At 41.4% G+C, this 22,691-nt stretch overlaps 1 protein-coding gene across 1 annotated transcript in view; it reads left to right on the top strand.

Annotated features, from left to right (window-relative positions):
- The first annotated feature begins 12,235 nt into the window (after positions 1 to 12,235).
- BMPR2 (bone morphogenetic protein receptor type 2) overlaps positions 12,236 to 22,691 on the top strand; it is a 175,456-nt gene continuing 165,000 nt past the window's right edge. Inside the window, exon 1 of the mRNA XM_068544639.1 lies at positions 12,236 to 13,565. Coding sequence (XP_068400740.1) covers positions 13,490 to 13,565 — 76 coding nt within the window. The 5' untranslated portion in view covers positions 12,236 to 13,489. The remainder of the gene's footprint in view (positions 13,566 to 22,691) is intronic.

The raw sequence follows: 22,691 nt of genomic DNA, 5'->3' as shown, positions 1-22,691 counted from the left end.
ATAATAAGTTTAAAGTTGAAGGGAAACAGGGATAGATACTCCAAACTTATTTTACAGCTGCGGAATTGAAGCCTAGAGAAGTGAAATGATTTGCCCAAGGTCACAGAATCAATAGAGCTGTTCCTAAAGCTTTGGTTTAATGTTTTTTCCCCACTACATCTAATTGTTTCCTTTAATTACAAATGGGAGAGATTTAGATAGTTTACTGACATAAGGAGGTACTCTGTGGATGCTGAATTTTGCCATTCTGCTTGGTTAAAAAAAAAAAGGTACTGCTTGAATTGATCCAGTAACTTGATAACTTGATATGGTTCTTTAACTATGTGAACAACCAAATCCGAAAACTGCAAAACTAGCCCCAAATTCGGTATTCAAATTCTTCCATTGCCCATTGTGACTCTTTTTACCATTATAGTTTCAGATAATTTTCTTCTAACCATCAGTCTTTGTAATTTGCCTGTGTCTGATGTACCCTTGGTACCCACGACTAAGGTCAGGTGCTCCAGACCCTTATGTTGATCCTCATGTAATCTTTGTATTTTTTAATGAGATATCCAGTAGTTTGTTTCAGTAATTTAAAAAGATATTGGGGCTTCCCTGGTGGCGCAGTGGTTGAGAATCTGCCTGCCAATGCAGGGGTAAGCGGGTTCGAGCCCTGGTCTGGGAAGATCCCACATGCCGCGGAGCAACTGGGCCCGTCAGCCACAACTACTGAGCCTGCGCGTCTGGAGCCTATGCTCCGCAACAAGAGAGGCCGCGATAGTGAGAGGCCCATGCACCGCGATGAAGAGTGGCCCCCGCTTGCCGCAACTAGAGAAAGCCCTAGTACAGAAACGAAGACCCAACACAGCCAAAAATAAATTTAAAAAATTAAAAAAAAAAGATATTAGCTATTCTTCATAATTCTCATTTGTGAATCACAGCCCAGTTTTGTAAAAATGTGCTGACTTAATAATAGTCTTACACTGATGTTACCTCTCATTTGGTTACTTTATCTGTCGAAGGTAACACATGTTATACTAGAATATGCTCAATAGCTATTCTGTAATCTCTGTACCTTAATATAAAAGTATATTTTTCACTCAAGATACATGTCCAGTGTAGGTTAATGTGGGGTTCCACTCAGTTATCAGGGACCCAAGCTAATGGAGTCTGCACCATCTTGTAGTTGTACTAGCTGGAGTACTTGGCCTTCTTGATTGTTGTGAGAAGGAAATAGCTGGAGTGTAACACCAGCTCTTCTGTGCTTTGGTCGGAAATGACACACATTAATTCTACTACAGCTTCACGAAGGAGCTGGAAAAATTGGGGAGCAGATGATATGTTTATGGAGCACCAGTGTCTCTGCCACTCATGCCAAAGTAGCCACACTTCCTGTAGGACAGCTGCCTGTTGTCCAGACTCTGCATCCTTCTTCCCACAGTTTACCTGAATTCCAGCTACAAGCCTCGTCTCACCTTTTCCCGTGATCACAGACAGGAAGGGATTCTGCAATGATAGTTCTGGGGCTTAGGATTTTAACCTTTGGGTTAAAACTCATCCCAGTTTTAAGTTTCTGTCTCTTTCTGAAAGTATAGCAGCCCACCTTGTGCCCTGTTTCATCCCTATTTTATTCCTTGTACCTGAGTTCCTGTTTTTTTTTAAAGGAAGTAATTTTTTTTTAATTGAAGTATAGTTGATTTACAATGTTGTGTTAGTTTCTGGTGTACAGCAAAGTGATTCAGTTATACATATATATATTCCTTTTCATATTCTTTTTCATTATACGTTATTACAAGATATTGAATATAGTTCCCTGTGCTATACAGTAGTACCTTGTCATTTATCTATTTTATTTTATTATTATTTTTAAATTTATTTATTTATCTATTTATTTTGGCTGTGCCGGGTCTTAGTTGCGGCACGTGGGATCTTTAGTTGCAGCATGCATGCGGGGTCTAGTTCCCTGACCAGGGATTGAACCCAGGTCCCCTGCATTGGGAGCGCGGAGTCTTACCCACTGGACCACCAGGGAATTCCCCTGAGTTCCTATTTTAACTGGTAATTTTGAGATTTGGTAACTTTGAGATTGATGCAAAGAACTAGTCTAAAGTAAGGTTGAAGTATCTCTGAAAATGTGGCTGGTTTTTAATAATTCGCTACAACCACGAACTATTAGTTCTATTATTAACTTCGGGTTACATAGCCCTTTTGGTGTAAAGGATTCTTAACATAAAGGTCTTCTCTCCTGCTGAGCTAGGTAGCCTCCTAAATGAACTCTTGATCTGCTCATTCTAAACCAGTCTCCATCTAGCAGTCTGAATGATTTGTGCAAGATGCATATTTGATCATGCCACTCCTCTGTTTAACACCCTTCAATGGTTGCCCAGCACTGTAGGAAAAAGACCAAATGCTTAACACAGTCCTTCACCTATCTCTTTTGCCAGTGTCCTCTAAGCTCTCAAGAACTGGTCACACAGGTTGTTTAGATCTTCCGAAAAAGCCAGTGTCTTCCCATCTTTGCTCAAATTTTACTTTCTCAACAAATCTTACCCTATCATATTTTATACTATTACCTGATTGACCTCCCTACTCCAAATTCAATCACTCTTAACTTGTCTTCATTTTCTTTTTCCACAGTACTTGGCACCTTCTACATACTAGATACTTTACTTATTTTTCATGTCTCTTTTTTTTTTTAAAGGTAGATGCTGGAGTATCTATTTATTTATTTATTTATTATTTATTTATGGCTGTGTTGGGTCTTCGTTTCTGTGCGAGGGCTTTCTCTAGTTGTGGCAAGCGCGGGCCACTCTTCATCACGGTGCGCAGGCCTCTCACCATCGTGGCCTCTCCCGCTGCGGAGCACAGGCTCCAGACGCGCAGGCTCAGCAACTGTGGCTCACAGGCCCAGCTGCTCCGCGGCACGTGGGATCTTCCCAGGCCAGGGCCCGAACCTGCGTCTCCTGCATTAGCAGGCAGATTCTCAACCACTGCGCCACCAGGGAAGCCCCTCATGTCTTTTATTTACTGCCTGCCTCCCTCTGCTAGAATGAAGTGTCAAGAAGACAGAGATCTTTGTGTTTTATTCACTGATGGGCACATAATAGGTGATTAGTACATATTAGTTGAATAAATGAGTAGATAACACTTTTAGTACAGATTTGAAAGTAACAGACCTGTAATTCTGACAATCAGGAGTTGATTAATATGGGACTTCCCTGGTGGTCCAGTGGTTAAGACTCTGTGCTTCCAGTGCAGGGGGTGTAGGTTAGATCCCCGGTCGGGGAACAAAGATCCCACATGCCTCGCACTGCAGTCAAAAAAAAAAAAAGAGTTGATTAATAATAAAATTGAATAAAAAGAGATAACAAGATTAAGGGTATGGGGACTTCCATGGTGGTCCTGTGGTTGGGACTCCTTGCTCCCAAGGCAGGGGACCCGGGGTCCATCCCTGGTCAGGGAACTGGATCCCGCATGCATGCTGCAACTAAAGATCCCTCATACCGCAATGAAGATCCCATGTGACGCCACTAAGACCCAGCTCAGCCAAATAAATAAATAATTTTTAAAAACTAAAGGAAAAAATACAAGATTAAGGGTATGAACCCTGGACTGAGTTGGGAGATATGAGTTCGGTGTTTGACTCTGCTCCTTTTTTGTATATACATTTGAGTAATTGCTTTTTTGGAAGTGTGTGTGAAAATAAAATAAGGATCATGTATAATACCTTAGCCACAGACATGGCCAGCCCAGGCAAATTTACAAAGCAATTGTGTCTCTAAGCTTCCTCCCTCTTTCTTTTCAATATCTGCTTTCCTTTTGGACAACTCCCAAACCCAGACAATCAATATCCTCATATTCTTTTTCCCCCCAAAGATGTTTTCTAGATTAACTGTTAGAAAGTATGTTATCAACTAACTCATACCAAAGGTATACATGATTATGAGATTACTGTGGGGTAGGTGGAGGTACCTAAAATTTAATAAAGGAAAATGCCTCTACTGAAAAAAACAAAAATTTTGGAATTCAGGCACCATATAGACATCATTCATAACTGTATTTTTTTTTTAATTTTTTATTTTATTTTATTTTATTTTATTTATTTTTATGGCTGTGTTGGGTCTTCGTTTCTGTGCGAGGGCTTTCTCTAGTTGTGGCAGGTGGGGGCCACTCTTCGTCGCGGTGCGCGGGCCTCTCACTGTCGTGGCCTCTCTTGTTGCGGAGCACAGGCTCCAGACGCGCAGGCTCAGTAATTGTGGCTCATGGGCCCAGCTGCTCCGCGGCATGTGGGATCTTCCCAGACCAGGGCACAAACCCGTATCCCCTGCATTGGCAGGCAGATTCTCAACCACTGCGCCACCAGGGAAGCCCCATAACTGTATTTTTTAATATTTATTTTTATTTATTTATTTGGCTGCACCAGGTCTTAGTTTCCTAGTTTCCGCACATGGGATCTTCATTGCAGACTGCAGGATCTTCATTGTGGCATGTGGACTCTTAGTTGCAGCATGCATGTGGGATCTAGTTCCCTGACCAGGGATCAAACCTGGGCCCCCTGCATTGGGAGCGCAGAGTCTTAACCACTGGACCACAAGGGAAGTCCTTTGCATGTTTATTATTGAAAATATTTAAAAGTATAAAAAAATTATTCATACTTCCACCATACAGAGACAACAATTTTGTTTTGATGTCTATTCTTCAATAGATAGTATGTATTTTTTTTTAAATAGCTCTTCTGTGTGTATTTTTTTTAAATTAATTAATTAATTTTTGGCTGTGTTGGGTCTTTGTTGCTGCGCGCGGGGCCTTTTCTAGTTGCGGTGAGCAGGGGCTACTCTTCCTTGCAGTGCGTGGGCTTCTCTTGCTGCGGAGCACGGGCTCTAGGGGCGTGGGCTTCAGTAGTTGTGGCACGCGGGCTCAGTAGTTGTGGCTCATGGGCTTCAGAGCACAGGCTCAGTAGTTGTGGTGCATGGGCTTAGTTGCTCTGTGGCATGTGGGATCTTCCCGGACCAGTGCTCGAACCCGTGTCTCCTGCATTGGCAGGCGGATTCTTAACCACTGCGCCACCAGGGAAGTCCCAATAGTGTGTATTTATACAGAGAATTATACAGAGAATCTTATATACATACGGTTGAGATAATATATTATTTACATTTAACACTCTGATTTCCCAATTTAACACTGTATCATGGTCATGTCCCCATGCCATTAATTATTTTTTGTAAGTACCATTTTAATAGCTCTGTAGTATTCAATTCTTTTTATGTCATAATTTACCCAACTGTTCCTTTATTGTTGGCTATTTGAATTATTTTCAACTTTTTACTACTATAAATAACATGACAGGGAATTCCCTGGCCGTCCGGTAGTTAGGACTCCGTGCTCTCACTGCCGAGGGCCAGGGTTCCATCCCTGGTCAGGGAACTAAAATCCCACAAGCCGCGTGGTATAGCCAAAAAAAAAAAAAAATGTGATAGATGTCTTTGTCTGCCTTTCTGACTACATCCTTAGGGTAGAGTCCTAGAATTTCACAGCTCTTCTTTTTTTTCCAACAATCTTTTTTTTTCTTTTTGTTTGTTTTTTTCAACAATCTTTATTGAGAACCTATTCTGTGCTAGTTACTGTACTTATTGCTGGGGATAGAGTGATAAATAAGAGATCATCCCTCTTTTTAAGCTGCTTACAATCTAGTAGGGGAGAAAATGAAAGCAAGTAATCAGAATGCAGCCTGACAAGTGCAACATTAGAAGCTTATAAAAGGTATAGAGGTAACGCAAAGAGGGAATAATTATTTCTGTTTGGGATTTGGGGTCAGGGGAATCCTCATAGAGGTAGTACTGTCTGACCTGGATGTTGTATGGTGGACAAAAATTAATAAGACAATCAGAGGGGGAAAGGGCATTCTTGGCAGATAGAAGTTCAAGTGTAAAGGTATAAAGGTATGTGTGTTTGAGGAACTGTAAATTCTTTGGTAGCACAGAGCTCCTGAGAGCAGAGGCTTTGACTGTTTTGCTTAATGTATCCAGAGTAGCACAGTACAGAGCCTGGAGCACAGTAGACAATAAATACTTGCTGAACAAAGGAATGAATGAGAGGAGCTTGGACTTAGTCTTGTACTTCCCATTGGCTGAACCTAACTGGAAGCCAGTAGGCAAGGGAGTCTTGGAAATTTAGTTTGTAGGAGTCAGTCTCTGAACAAAGAAGAGAAGGGAAGGGAATGGAACTGAGAACAAATAGGCAAATTATCTACACATTTACTATGGCCTATTAACCTTGTATGATGTGGGGCATGCCTACCTCTCTAACTATGTCTCCTATGCTCCAATAAACAGTCCCCCTTTTCATTCATCAGACATACCAAGATTGTCTTAACTAGTTCAGGGCTTTTGCTTGTTTCCTAAGCCAAAAAGGCTCTTCTACCAGATCTCTGCCTAGCAGAGATCCTTCTGATAGAATCCTTTTCATCATTCAAATCCCAGGTCAAGTGACACTTCCTCAAACAAGGCTTCCCTGATAAGTCCTTTTAAGGTAGAATAGCTCTCCCTCTCATATTGTCTCTCCTTGCTAAAAGGTAATGTGGTGAACATAATCTTGTCTCTCCTTGCTAAAAGGTAATGTGGTGAACATAATCTAAGGTGACCCCCCAATCATTCACATCCTTGTAAAATCCCTTCCCTTGGAGAGTGATGGAAACTATGACTTGCTTCTAATCAATAGAATAAGGCAAAGGTGATGGGATGCCACTCCCATGATTATGTTATGTTATATACAACTCAGTCTTAGCCGACTGGAGCAAGAGAGACTCTCCCTGTTGGCTCAAATGAATACGCTACTATGTTGTGAGAACAGCTATGGAGAAGGCCACGTGGCAAGAAACTGTAGGGGCCTCTAGGAGCTGAGAGCAGCCCCTGGCAGACAGTCAACATCTGAATGAGCTTAAAAGGAGATTCTTCCCCAGAGAAGCCTTTGGATGAGAACACAGCTTGGCTGACACCTTGATTGCAACCTCGAGAGATTCTGAGCAGAGGACCCAGCTAAGTTGTGCCTGGTCTCTTGATCCATGGAAACTGTGAGATAATAAATATGTGTGGTTTTGAGTTGCTAGGTTTGTGGTAATTTTTTAAACAACAATAGAAAACAAACACAGGTAAGTGCCATGAGAGCATGAGAGGAAGGAACTTGGCTCCCTTGTTCCTTTCATATCATTATATCTAGACTAGTGACTGGCACATAGTTCAATAAACAATAAACATTTATTGATTATATAAATGAAAGAATGAAAGGATGGATGGGGGGATGAATGAATGAACTTCAGCTGGATGCAGGGAGATGACAGGACTGGATCCTAGAAACATGGCTAGTGGCTATAGGCTAAGGAATACTACTTTCAAAGGGAGAAGTGAATCCACTGGGCAGGTATTGATGCGGTTCAAGGACTACAGGGAGACAGGAGATCTGATATCCTGTTTTAAGATTTCTTTTATTATGTTAAACTTCTTTTTTTAAAAAATTCTAAACCTTAGCAAAAATTTTAACCATACTTTAGTGTAGCTTAGAGAATAAATGAAGGGTCCTGTTGCTACTCTTTGGAGGAAAGCAGAGCTCAGTGTCTGGCATTTGCAAGGAAAAGCTCTTACAAGGTGTCAGTAGAGAAGTCCAGACCATATCAGGTAAATCTGTGGAAAAATGTAAGTCCTCCTCCTCTGGGATTGGGATCTTTCACATGCTTAGGGAAAGGCTGCGTTCTCCTGCTGTGAGTCATTCAGGATGGGAGGTTCAGATGATTCTATTTTGTTCTTAAAGAGAAGGGTTACCCCAGAAGCTAGGCTAACTAAAATTTCAAAAGTTATATAAAAAGAGAAGGAAAGAGATGGGACAAAGATCTAGGTTCCAAAAGCAAAGTTTTTTGTTTGTTTATTTTGTTTTGTTTTTAAAGCTTTGCTTATTTCAGAAAGAGAGAGACTTAAGTTTGCTTTTAGGTCCAGAGGATGAGGGGGGTGGTGTCAGTCTCCAATTTAACTTTCCTTGTACTTCACATCAGGGTTTTCCCCTCTCCCCACAACTACAACTTAATCTTACAAAAGGAGACAATGCCATGTCCCATAACTCAGTTAAATCCTAAAGGTTAAATCCTAAAGCTTCTAAGCAGCTTTAAGTTGCCTTCTGTTACTGGACCCTGAAGGGTGTTCCAGTGCTAACTTCTGGGCATCTGTATTGTTTTTATTCTAGAGTTAAGAATTTTTCTTCTATTTTTCTTTGACACCACCGCTTTATGATGATAAGCTTTGTTCTTAAAAGTATTCAGTATCTCTGAGCCCAGGTAACTCCTATTAGTCCTCAGAGGAGATAATAGGGTTTCTGACTTGGTCCTTATTCCAATCCTTGTTCTAATAATCTACTTAGTCCTCCCAGTTCCCTCCTAAAATCAGGGCCTTACTTTGTTTTTGCAAGTCTTCCACCTCAGAGGAAAGAGATAGTCCATGAGGAGCCATACCACCTAGTAAAGTTCCATCAATCTTAGAGATGCTCTTGGTCTGTTCACCTGGATTTCTGTGTTGCTCCCCTCATTTCCCAGTTTCTTACACCAAAGTTTTTCTCGTATGTTAGAAAACCCTCCTATACTACTTGTTGGGCTTTTGGTGATTAGAGTACTGGGGATTAACTTCTCCTTGGGCACCATGGTAGTTATTAAGGTTGTTCACAAATTTTCGTGTCCTCCTACTTCTAGTCACATGGGACAGAATTACCTTTCCCTTTTCTCTTGAGGTTAGGTTTAGACTTCTTTGGCCAATAAAGTATGAGTGGAAGTGAAGCATATTGCTTCTGGGTGGAAGCATTTTAATGGCTAAAGCAAGACACTGTAGACTAGCAATTAAAATTTATGATCCCTATTGCGGCAATCTTGAAAGCATGTATCTCAGTGAAGCCTCCAACAGTCTGGGGACTTCAGTGACTACAATGAGCAGAGTCCACGTAGTGGATGCTGTACTGAGTTCCAAGATCCACCCTTTAGGACTGAAACACCACGTCTCCCAACTGCTGGAAATATTGGTGGCTGACAGCGCTCAACTGGGTCCCTTTCTGGAGGGGTTGCTCTTGGCTAAAGAGAGCCCTCTCACCCAAGGAGCACCTCCATTCCCTGGGTGCAGCCCACTTCCAATGATGGGTTGGCGTAAGGGTATAAAGACCTAGCCCCTGACTCAATTTAGGACAATGTTGAAGGGCCATCCTAGTGCCAGAGCTCCCTGCAGAACTGGCTGAAGCCTCAGTTTTGTAACTGTGCTGCAGTTCAACTTCTCCCTCTGCTCAATCTTGTGACCCACAGTCTCCAGAGATTGTTCTTGAGAGCACCACCCCAAAACCTCCTATATGCAAATCTGTTTCAGGGTCTGTTTTCCAGTGAACCCCATTTGTGATGGGCTTCCTAACGACTTGTATCAAACATACAACGTGTGAGAACTAAACTTTTGTTGCAATAAGCTGCTGAGAAGTTTGTTACAACCCAGTTTATCCTAACTAGTACAGATAACAAACTTGCCTGCCCTGCTAATCCTTTGTTCTCACCAGAGTTTGACTTTTATTGTCTGTCTTGTCTTATTGGACAGATTGATTGCCAAGTTCTAGTTTTTCTCTGATGTTCTTTCTCATAGTGAGTGAACAGCCATGTCCCAGATGAGCTATTACAAGAGTCAACTACAAATTGGCACTCGCCATTGGCACTTGCCATCTACCTCTACAAGGATTAGATCAGGTGCTTCTGCAGCTGCTGATTTTCAACACCCCCTGAAAGGAGTTCAGGGTGGAGAGCAGAAGTGAGGCACTCTGTGCTCTGGGAAAAACTGGCAGAACGGGTCTTCAGATTGTTATTTTCAGGAGACGATTTTATGAGCCCAATTCTTATATCTCGTCATATCTAGAAAAACACTAAAATCCTTCATGGTGACGACTGCTCCTTGTGAGCAGAAGAAACCTTCTGTAAAAAAATATGGGCTTGATTGCATGTATGCCCCCTTCACCAAAATCACATATATACTGACCTTCCCCCCTGCCTCTTTGGAGCAGTTTCTCAGAGCTATCTGGGATGCTATCTCCCGGGCTGCAGTCCTCATTTTGCCCCAAATAAAACTTAACTGGCAACTCTCACGTTGTGCATTTTTTTAAGTTGACACAAGGAACAACAGAAAAGGGAAGAGGGTTGTATATCTAGTTGTCTACTAATTATTCATACCAAGTTGGTGGCATAATTTTTTTCATATGAATTTCCTAGGACCCTTTCTTCTTTTCTATATAACCTATACATTTATAATATGTCTAAGGGTACTTCTTGTTTCTTAGGAAAATTTTTATGCAAGTAAAAATAGAGTAATCAAGTACTTAATCCCAATTTGAGAAAGAAAAACAGTATACTACCAATTAATAAACTTTCTACACCTCTAACATACTTAAATCCTATTGCTCTGAGTGCTAGCTCTTATTTCTTGAAAGTCAAATGGTAGAACAATACCAGTTCCTTATTTTGGGCCTTTTGGGCAAAAAAAAAAAAAAAAAAAAAAATATATATATAGTAATAAAACTAGTGAATCAAAGTATATGCTTTTTTTTTTTTTCTTTTTAAGGGATTTTACTACAGAGAAAAACTTCTCTCTGCCTGAAGGGTAAACAGTATAAAAATATTTCCACTAAAAAGAGTCTGAGAATACTGAGCTGGTATTACCACAACCCCTAATTATATAAGATATTTAGTATGATAACAGCAACTAGTGTAAGGAATGTGAAGATTTATTTACATCAAGTTCAGATAAAGAGATAAAAGGGGACTTGAATAAGCAAGCAAAGAGTATGACTTCAGGAGTGTATATTTGAAGGTATCTTTGAACTGCCCTTAGCCACAATGAGACCAGCAAAACCAGTCTTCAGAATAACCCTTCTGCTTAGAAGGAGAAGGGAAGGCTAGACTTCACCTCTAAAATCGCCCTCCCACGCAGATTTTCCACCTCGCAGCTAAGAATTAAACCCAGACTTCCGATCATGGCGCCAAGCACGTCACCTTCTCCCTCTTCCCCCAGCAAAATCCCACCCAAGTCGACCAGATCCCTCAGGAGTGTGCAAGAGCTGCAGGGCGGGGGTGGGGGAGGTGGGAAGGATTCCCTTCCCCAATCCTGGTTGCTTGGGGTTTTGCAATTCAAAAAAAACCCCTACTAAACAGATCCTCTCCAGATTCAAAGGAAGCTTCTGTACCAGCAAGACCTGCTCTTTTCCTCGGCTGCGTAGACCCAACCCCACTCTTTACCTAGACGCGGCGACTCCTCACCGCAAATTTCCTTTCAAATGTCCTAAAAAGCCCCTAAGGCCCCCAGCCTTTGTGAATAAAGGCCCACCCTCGAAGTGGAAACAGCGCTGCATAGACAGATATGCACAGACAGCAGGACAGCGAATACAATTGTAAAAGAATGAGTTCTTTCTGGCTTTGCATCCTTTCAAATGTTCAGTACTCCCGTTAGCTAAGAAGGGTTACGGTAATGGGTGCTTGAGGGAAGCAGGACACCGATTAGAGCAAAAATATCAATATAGGGGTGGTCTTTCCAAATTCCGGCTTTTGTTTGAGTCAGTGAGAGTAGCCCGAGGAGGCCAGGGTCTCCGGTTCTGCTAAAGGTGGGTCCTTCCCAATTCTTTGGGCTACGGACAGGCAGGCGCGGGCCCCAAGAAACAAAGGGGGTTGTTCTGTCCTTCGAGGCTTTACTCGAGTCCCAGAGGAGTCAGAGGCTAAATCACCGAGCTCGGAAGAGTTTGCCAAAGGCTGGACAATACATGCGGCCGCCCTCTCTTAAGCACGCAAATCCCAAGCGTGGACGTCTGGAAGGGGTGTGTGTGCGTGTGTGTGTGTGTGTGTGTGTGTGCGTGTGTGTGTGAAGGAGAAAGGACAGTGCTGATCCCAAGCGTGGACGTCTGGAAGGTGTGTGTGTGTGTGTGTGTGTGTGTGTGTGAAGGAGAAAGGAGTTCTGGAAGGTGTGTGTGTGTGTGTGTGTGTGTGTGTGTGTGTGTGTGTGTGAAGGAGAAAGGACAGTGCTGTCCATTGCGGGGTGCCGGCCCCACCGTGCCCTGCCCTCAGCGGCTGCGCTAGGGCCGCGGAGTCCGCCTCAGTTAGCCCTGGAGTGAGGGGCGGGGCCGGGCGGGGCCGCGAGCGCGCAGGCGCAGTGCGGCCTCGTCGCGCCGCTGCAGCCGCCGCCGCCGCCGCCGCTGCGGCCGCCGCCCGCGCTGCACCACAGGCCCGAGACAGACTGGGCCGGGAAGAGCCGGAGACGGAGGAGGAGGCGGAGGCGGCGGCGGAGGCGGGGCGACTCCGGTGACCGGGAGCGCCGCAGACTGGCAGCTGCGGCGACTCCCCCCTTTGTGTCTGGTCTGCCCGGAGCCGCTGGAAGTGCTTCCCGGAGGGGCGCGGGGTGTCTCGCCGCCTCGCTGCCCACCCCCTCCCCAGCCACCTACATCCGCCCTCCCGCCGCCCCCCACCCTCGGCCCGCGACGCCCGAGCTCCGCCCGGAGCCTAGAGCTGCGGGAAAGCTAGGAGGCGGCGGCAGCGGCGGCTTCCTCGGGAGGGGGGGGTTGTGATTCGCTCAGAGGAGCCATTGACGGGAGAAGACAAGGCTTTCACAGTGGAATTTACCTCAGGCAAGATGGAGCGGCAGCAATAAAAAAGAGAGAGAGGAGCGCACCCGGGAGGGCTAGAAAGGGCAGCCTCCCGGCACCTCCTCTCCGCCCGCTGTCTCGGGGAGCTCGGGGCCCAGCCTGAGGACCCCTCCCCTCCCCCGCTTCCCACCGCCACGCAGCCCTCCCGCCGGGACCTGCCGGACCCTCGTAGGATTGTTCCGCGAAGGCGTGAAGGCCGTGGGTTTGTCCATGGAGGCCAGCACCTTTTTCGATCCAGTCGAGGAAGAGAATTTGCTTTGCTCGAAATCGGAGTAAGGGAAGCACCGAAGCGAAACTTAAAAGGAATCTTGCCCTCCCGGAGCACAGGCGATGCGCCTCGGGCCGCCGGGCGCCGCCGCCGCCCGCCCGGTTTCGCCCTTCCCGGCAGTCGGGAACTTGTGCTGATCCTCGGCGCCCCTCGAATCCCCGCTCCCCACCCCTCGGCACCCTGGATATGTTTTCTCCCAGACCTGGATATTTTTTTGATATCGTGAAACTACGAGGGAAATAACTGCGGGGCTTTCTTCTTGTCTCCCTGCTTCTCCCCACAGACATGCCTTCACTTTGGGGGGCCGAGGCACCCTGTCCTGGGCGAATGAACACCCGCAGCCGCAAGGGAGAGAAATGAAGGGAATTTCGGCAGCGGAATGAAAGCTCTGCAGCTCGGTCCTCTCATCTGCCATTTGTCCTTTCAAACTGCATTGTAATACGGGCCGGATAAGTCCGACGAGAGCGAGGACTAGCCTCCCGGCCGCGTTTCTCCGCCCTCGTTCACTTTCCGTATTTCTTTTCTCTGCTCTCCTGCTTCTTGGCTGGCCCAGGGATGACTTCGTCGCTGCGGCGGCCCCGGCGGGTGCCCTCGCTGCTGTGGACCGTCCTGCTGGTCAGCGCTGCGGCCGGTGAGTAGCCCCGGGTGGCGCGTCCGGGCCACTTCTGCGGGTGGCGGGGGAGGGAGCCTGCAGAGGCCGAGGCCTGCGCTCGCCCGTCGCGACGCGGCCGCCGATCGCCCGGTACCTGCGCGCCTTTCCTAGTCCTTCCAGGCAACTAACCTTTCACGTTGACGTGTAGTTTCGAAGCCCCGCACCTCGTATTCCCCACCACCCCACCCCACCCCCGCCGGGGGAAAAAAAAAAAAGACACATTGGGTGTGGTATCCTAACATTTTTAGCTGTGAGGTAATGCAAGGATTAAAAATAATATTTTAATCACCAGTGAACACTGTCTATTATGAGATCTTTGGAAACAGACCTGTAGATTTTTTTTTCTAATATAAAGAAGCAGATTTGGCTTACAGTAAAAAGAACATCAACTGTAGAACATATAGTTGAACCTTATTTTTAGATGTAGATCACTCTTTGAGAATCCATGTTACTTTCATTATTCCAAAATGTTCCCGAATGAATTGAATAAATGTTGAGGAAGGCAGAACTGTGAGATGCTTAATATACTGTATAATATTGTTAATTGTTATTATCGTTAGTATTATTTTGTTCCGAAGTATGTTAGTAATAATATTTTCATCTTTTCAATCTGGACAGTCGTATTTTATATGCTTTTGGAATTACTATTGGGCTTAGAAGTATTTTTGGTAGCTTTTCATTTAGTCATGTGGCATCTATTGACTTTCCTGTCATTGAGACAACTTTGACCTCACATCAGACTTCTAGGAGATTTGAGTCCTGAAAGTTCTTTTGACATTTTACTGAAGCTTAAAGGGAAATGGTAGTCATCCTTTCCTTAGAATATTTTGATTTTAGTTCTCAGACACCTTAGGAAAAACCTCGTTTCATTTGCAGTTACTTTTCAAGCAGTCTTTTGGTGATTTGCTTTTAGAAATTTTGGGGAGTGAATCATACATATAATTCTTAAATTTGGTTTAGGATGGCCAAATAGATTATACATCTAAAAATGAATAAAGGACAACATAACACCTTTCCAGTTATTTTTTCTTAATAAGTGTAATATTCACTTTCAGTAAATTTCTCATTGCAATGTTAGACACGGACGGGTGTTTATTTCCATTTAAAAAGTCTGCATTGGGAAGATACTGAAACAGTTTTTGAACTTTCTTTTGTGCTTCTGATATTGTTGATTAATGTCTATTATGTTTGTGATAGTTGTGTTAACATAATTTGAACTTCTGAATTGAATGTATTTTGACACTGATATTTTAATATTCTTAATCATCACAATTCCTTTTGGGGTAAAAGTGAATGATTTTTCTCCAGAGTTCTTTATATTCTGTTAGCTATTTAAGTTCTCTAGTAGTAAGCCATGTGGTCCCTGTAAAATATGAAGAGAGTAAAAGGCGTTAAGTTCAAGCAGTCATTCTAAGAGGAGAAATCTCAGAGCATAGACTTGTTAGTGTTCTTTGTTATTCTTGACCTTTTTAGAACATAGATTCTCATTTATTGTTGACAGGCTTATCATTTTGTGATCAGAACTGATAAAAGTAAGAATAAACTTGATTTCTATTTGGTAAATAAAATATTAGAATAATGGCCCTTAAAAGGGATGGATTAAAGTAATCACTGTTTAAAAGTGATTTTAGTCATCTTTTTCTTTAGTATTACATAGCACCAGATGCCAACATTTGTGAAATTGGATTTCAGAGCTGTAACAATAATAGTAATAGTATTTATTGAGTGCTTGCTCTGCGCCAGCAACTGTCCTAATAGCTTTACATGTATTTTCTCATTTAATTCTCATGACAGTTCTTTACTCCAGGTTCAGTTATGCTCCTTTTACAGAGTGAGTGAAGTATAGAGAATTTAGATAACTCACCACACAGTCAGTAAATTGTGGAGCTAGAATTACAGTCTGTTCCCTTACCTATCACATTAATGATGACAACAACTTCTCACTCTAATTGGGAACATGAGAGAGTTAGTGTCTTCACCAGATTAGCCTTTGAAGAGAAGCAAGGACTCTTGACAGGATCTTGGTACAGCACTGGTTGCGCAAATGTCATGGTTCTAAATGTGTAAAACTTTGCCTAATATTGGAGTGGCTAGAGCAGTTTCATTAAGTGCAAGGTGGCTAGAGAGGGCTTGTGTGAATTTGGGATATATAGATGCAGTGATGTAACTAGACATGTGCAAATGGTACAGCTGAACAGGAAAATAATACTGGAAGACTGATACCACATCTCTCTATGGGGTCGTGGATAATCCTCTATTTCTTTTGAGTCCCTATTTCCTGCTTACTCTGTTTAGTTCTTGGATTCCTTAATTCTAAGAACAGTTAGTATGCAAAAATAAGAATTTATGAAAAATATGTGCTTGTTTGGTTTATAAATGATTTTTTTTTTCTTTTTTTTTATGGTCTGGAACAGGGGCATGAAGCTGAACTTGTTCTTTTTTTTTTTTTTTAATATTTATTTATTTATTTAGGCTGCGCCGAGTCTTAGTTGCAGCACGTGGGATCTTCGTTGTGGCATGCGGGATCTAGTTCCCGGACCAGGCATCGAACCCAGGCCCCCTGCATTGGGAGCAGGGAGTCTTACCCACTGGACCACCAGGGAAGTCCCATGAATTCTTAATTTTAATAAAAGGATACAATATAATGTAATACTTATTTAAAGGTCAGCTTCTGTTTAAAAAAATTTTTTTTTGAAAAAAAAAAGTTGCCAAGCTTTTTATTTAGGTTGTAATGGTTACAGATAACATATCTAATCCTATCTCCTGCCCCACCATATGCCGCCCAATGAGCAGACTCAGCTACTCTTTTCCCTCCAGTCTTAGTTCTTGTGTTCATCCTTCTTGTCCTTCTTGGCATCCTTCTTGGCCTGGGAGACCAGGGAGCCCATGGTATTTCAGATGGTCTCATTGGGATCCCTACCTGGAAGCTTCTCCAGGACACTGAAGGAATTCAGCATCCTGCATCATGTCATAAACCTTTTTCTCCTTGGCTGGCTCACATGTGTCTGTGGCTCAGTTGTCATCCATGTCAGCTGATTCTGCCTAGTCAATGTCAGTTGATTCTTCCTGCATTTGAAATAATTCACTTGACTGGATTTCAATTTTACATACATCTCTTCAGAAACACACACATTGTCTACAAAAGCTATCGTGGCATGTGGGTTGCTGTAGTGGTGGTATTGGTATTAGTGTGTGTGTGAAATGTGGGGAGAGATGTTTATTCTAGCTTTCCTTCATTAAAGGCCAACTTTCTTAACAGTGAAAGAGAAGAAATTGAATATTGGTCTCTGATGGGTAAATTCTAACTAAAGAAGGTACAGAGTGAAGTCAGTATAAATCAGTTAATTTTATAACTGGCCATATCGCTTTTTTTTTTTAACTGAAGTATAGTTGATTTACAATGTTGTGTTAGTTTTTGATGTACAGCAAAGTGATTCAGTTATACATATATGCATTCTTTTTCATATTCTTTTCCATTATGGTTTATTACAGAATATTGAATATAGTTCGCTGTGCCTATACAGTAGGACCTTGTTGTTTATCTATTTCATATATAGTAGTTTGTGTCTGCTAATCCCAAACTCCTAATTTATCCCTCCCCCACTGCCTTTCCCCTTTGGTAACCTTAAGTTTTCTATGAGTCTGTTTCTGTTTTGTAAATAAGTTCATTTGCATCCTATTTCATATTCCACATGTAAGTGTTATCATATATTTGTCTTTCTCTTTCTGACTTACTTCACTTAGTATGATAATCTCTAGGTCTATCCATGTTGCTGCAAGTGGCGTTATTTCATTCTTTTTTTTAAAATAAATTTATTTATTTATTTTTGGCTGCGTTGGGTCTTTGTTGCTGCGTGTGGGTTTTCTCTCTATCTGCGGCGAGCGGGGGCTACTCTTCCGTTGCGGTGTGCGGGCTTCTTATTGTGGTGGCTTCTCTTTGTTGTGGAGCACAGGCTGTAGATGCATGGGCTTCAGTAGTTGTGGCACGTGGGCTCAGTAGTTGTGGCTCGCAGGTTCTAGAGCGCAGGCTCAGTAGTTGTGGCGCATGGGCTTAGTTGCTCCGCGGCATGTGGGATCTTCCTGGACCAGGGCTCAAACCCGTGTCCTCTGCATTGGCAGGCGGATCTTAACCACTGCACCACCAGGGAAGTCCCCTCAATAAATTCTCTTTAAAGAAATTCTGTGTAAGGAACTGGTAGATGTAAGGTACAAGTTTTCTACTATGGCGTGCCTTTAAGAGTCTGTATGATATGTCAAGTTACATAGCAATAAGATGTTAGGGGAATTATTACCAGAAGAGCTAAGTAAAAGTTTACATACATACCTAGAGTCCCAGTGTTCAACACTGTCCATCAACCTTGCCTTGAGCATATTAAGTAACACTTAAACTTCATTACACAAATTATCAAGCTATAATACAAAATTTGTGTAATCATTCTCACCTTAAATGTGTTGACTGTGGACTTGATGGAAGAATTATGGAACATGATAAAGTATTGTGCCAGAGGTATTGGCTGTAATAGTTTTAGATGGAGTTGGATGTTTGGGGGAATAGAAGGATCGTATGCACACATATCTCTTTATGGCAATTCCTCATCTATATCTGGAAGGCTAGATGCAGATGGCGTTGAGAAATTTCAATTTGTTAACGCCAGAAGGTCTTCTCGTTTATCTTTCAAGACAGTTTTCCCTTAAAAATTTCAGTGTCAAAAATATACTTAATAATATACCTTTATTCTGTCCCAGCAATTTAAGTGCAAAATAGCGTGATTTAGAGCAAAACATGACTTAACAAATGACATAGTGTGTCATTTACATATATGTATATATGTGTATGTATCTAATAATCCAAACCGCCTAGTTCTTTTCTTTCATTTAAATGACGAAATAGTTGACTTTTCCCAACATTATTGATCTTTCTTCAGTCTTTGCCTTTGTAGACAAGAATAGTCTATGAACCAAGCTATATAATTGTAAAAGACGCTCTAGGCCAACCTTTTAGGGAAAGCTTTGTTTTTGTATTTTTGTTTTTCTTTGAAAAGTAAAGAGAAAATACTGTTAATCCCATAACTCCAACACTGTGTTTTATTTTGGTGTATTTACTTCTAACTTTTAAATAAAGGAGTGTATATTTTTGTGTGGGTGTGATTGTATAATTTATTAATTATATTTCAAACTGTTTTTTGAGCCATGCCATGTGGCATGTGGGGTCTTAGTTCCCCAACCAGGGATCGAATCCGTGCCCCCTGCATTGGGAGTATGGAGTCTTAACCATTGGACCGCCAGGGAAGTCTCTACATTTCAAACTTTTAAACATGGAATAATATGTCACAAACAGTAACTGTGTAATATTCCATTGAGTGTATTTGTTAGTATTTACTTGATTCCTGTTAGGAGATGTTTAGCTTGTCTTGGTTTTCTTCTCTTAATAAAGAGTACCATATTGAATGTTTTGTGCATATGTCCGTCTTGTGTTTTGGTTTATTTCTGTATTCTCATCTTGATCTATCAGCAGCATGACTCAGTTTGATCATTTTTTTTTTCCTCCTTGAAACACTTCCTTCATTTGTGTTCTAAGATACCACACTCTTGGTTTTCCTTCTGCTTCTCTATCTCCTTTGATAGTTCTTCTTTATGTCCCTCACCTCTAAATGATATGTTGTCCCAGGACTCAGTCCTTGGTCCTTTTCTCTGTCTACACTTACTCCTTTGGTGATCTCATCCAGTTTCATGGCTTTAAAAATAACATCTAGAGGCTGAAAAGTTTCAAATTTATTTCCATCCTAAACTTCTTTCCTTGAAATAAAGTTGCGTGTAGCCATTTGAGTGAGTATTCCGCATCTCCACTTAGATGTCTGATAGTCATCTCGAACTTAGCATGTCCAAAACTGAACTCCTGAGCTTCTTCTGTAGGCCTGTTCCTCCTGTAGTCTTACCCAACTCAGCAAATGGCAGTTCTGTCATTCTAGTTGTTCAGGCCCAAAATTGAATATATCCTGTCTCTTCATTTTTTTTTTTTTTTCCACACTCATATCCAGTCTGATAGAAAAAATTCTTGGCTCTACCTTCAAAATATATCTAGTCTGACTACTTAACACCTCCACTGCTACCATGTTAATCTAAAAGCCATCTTCTCTCACTTGTAGCTTTTCAGTAACTTTTGTTTTCTCTAACACTTTTGCTTTATTACATTAACTTTTCAGTATAGTATCCTTAGTCACCCTTCTCAAACTTAAGTCAGATCATCACTTTTTTCTGTTTAAAACTCTCTGATGCCTCGCCATGTCACTCAGAATCACAATCAGAATCTCAGAATCTCACTCAGTCACAATCATTTAAAATATCCTACACAATCTGGCCCCTACTACTTATGGCTGTATCTGCTGACCTCTGTCTTGTTCAACTTTTATTGTGCTTTTAACTTTACAAAGAAGTAAAAATTCAGAAAATCAAATGTTTTAAAAGAGGTTAGATTTAAGATACTTTATATAACTTGATAGTGGCTACAGTTAGTGAGTAAATCTGTATTGGGGGAGTAAGGGAGGAGACATGAATATTTCTTAAGCCTTTACTATATCCACTAAATGCCTTACATATTTACTGTGTTATCTCATTATCCTCTAAATAGACTGATCGCTACTATTATTTTTTCCTTATTTTACAGATGAGTAAACGAAGTCTATTATACCTTCAAAGCAAAGCATTAATGTAATATATATAGTGTTAGCCTGCAGGTATAAAATACTTGTAATAGTTCAAGCATCTGAAAATCTTATTGGCATTTTAATCATTCAGGAATAATTGCCTAGACTGAACTACTTCTTAGTTATGATTTCTTATTTTGCTATAAATGACAGCAGATTATTTTCGGTTTTGGTTTGGAGTATAGCAGTCAAATGTTGGTGGATAATAAAAATTTTCATAGAAGATTCAAAGCTTAAGTTTTGGAAAGGAACACCAATTAGATCAGAAGAGAGATGATGACATACTTAGTGGAGGATAAATTTTCAGTGTTTCCATCTGTTGTTAGTGATTAGAACCCCTAGGGGCCAGTCTAGTGTGAAGAGTAACTTTTTATATTTAGTTACTACCCAAAGGGCCATATCATGGTGACAAGAAAGGCAAGATTAAGAACAGTCAAATGATGTCAGAAAATGAATTTATTCATGTTACTTATCGAAACAGAGTTCTTTTTGTGGGAGATAACTTTTCTGGGATATTTATTTTTTCCTTTTGCTAAACCAGTGTGTTAGCTTGATGAAATGTTATCAAGAATGTTAAACTAAATTCACTTTATCCTTTAACACCAACTTTTTCCATTTATCCAGCACTTCTCTAGGAATCATTATTTTGTCCATTTACTTAGGTTTATGAGAAATTCAGTTTTACTGATTCTTGCTAAATCCTTTTAAGTGCAAGACAGTACTCTTAGATTTGTACTAAGTCAGCTTAGATTTGTACACTAAGCAGCTAATAGGCTGCTTATACTTATACTTCTACTTATACTACTGGTAAGTAGTATAAGTAGAAGACTCACTATTTAGTCTCGTGGTCTCTCCCAACCTCTAGGAAATGTGATCTTTCCAAGTATCTACAAAAGGAATTTGGGAAACAGCACCAATAGTGACTATAGGAAGTAGTAAGATAAACAAACTTGTATTGACTTTGCTATGTATTTTAAGACTTGTTTTTGCTTCTAGACTTTATTTCTTTGAAAGAATCTTTGTTTTTTAGAATCCTAAAGTTGTAACACAGAATCATTAAAAAAATTTTTAGGTGATAATGAAGTATAGAAAATAAAAAGACCCATTCCCTCTTTACTTTTTCTCTAATTCCATTCCCTAGATGTAACCATTGTTAGTAGTTTGCTGTATAATTTTTCATAATTTTTTTTTGTATGTACTATAAATAAACATCTGGGTATAACTAGAGTTTGTTTTTTTAAACAAAGGTAGAATCGTTACGTACTATGTAATACACAGATTTTTGTGATTATTCATGCAGGATAGTTCTGGAAGTAAAATCATTTGTTGAAAGTTTGCACATTTTAAAATTTTGATATGAATTTTCAAATTTCCCCCCAAAAGATTGTACCAGTTTTCATTTCCACCAGTAGTATATCAGAATTTCCATTTTCTTATACCTTTTCCAAATATTGTATAATATCAATGTTTTTAATTTTTGCCAAAGCAAAAGCATTGTATTTTGTTTCAGTTTGCAGTGCTTTAATTATTAGTGAAGCCAAGCTTCTTTTTGTATGCTTACTGGCCAATTGCATTTCTCTCAATTACCTGTTCGGGTATCAGATTAATTTTCCTAATGATTTGTTTCTTTTTCTTATTGGTTGAAGGTGATATGAATATAAAAGAATGATTTTATGCAGTTAGAATTGTTTATCTTTTCCTATTTGATGTCTGGGTTTTGTGTTATCTTAGAAAAGCCTTTGTTCTGTCTTATAGTAGATGAGTCTATAGGTTTGGTTTTTTTTTTTTTAACGTTTAGATAATTTAAACCACCTGGAACTATTCTTTGTGTTGTACGTATAGTAACTCAATAATAATAAGAAAGTAGATTCTCTTATGTATTATCCCCATTTACAGATGAGGAGTTTTAGGCACAGAAAAATTAAGAAAATTGCCTGTGGCAACATAGCTAATAAGTGATAGAGGGGGAATATAGACACAGGCAGCTCATGCTCTAAACTGTTGCACTCTACTGCTTCTTATATAGGCAAATTGTCTTTTTTTTTTTTATGGCTGTGTTGGGTCTTCGTTTCTGTGCGAGGGCTTTCTCTAGCTGTGGCAAGCGGGGGCCACTCTTCATCGCGGTGTGCGGGCCTCTCACTATCGCGGCCTCTCTTGTTGCGGAGCACAGGCTCCAGACACGCAGGCTCAGTAATTGTGGCTCACGGGCCCAGCTGCTCCGCGGCACGTGGGATCTTCCCAGACCAGGGCTCGAACCCGTGTCCCCTGCATTGGCAGGCAGACTCTCAACCACTGCGCCACCAAGGAAGCCCTAGGCAAATTGTCTTTTAATCACTGAATTCCAGGTAGACAAAGTGTCCTGTTTGGGTAGTGAAAAGCATCATTTAGGGGCAGTTAATTT

Source organism: Eschrichtius robustus, chromosome 5, assembly GCF_028021215.1.
Source record: "Eschrichtius robustus isolate mEscRob2 chromosome 5, mEscRob2.pri, whole genome shotgun sequence".
NCBI classification, from domain to species: Eukaryota; Metazoa; Chordata; class Mammalia; order Artiodactyla; family Eschrichtiidae; genus Eschrichtius; species Eschrichtius robustus.
Note: the sequence above shows the minus strand (reverse complement) of the source record. Positions and strands in the feature narration are given on the sequence as shown.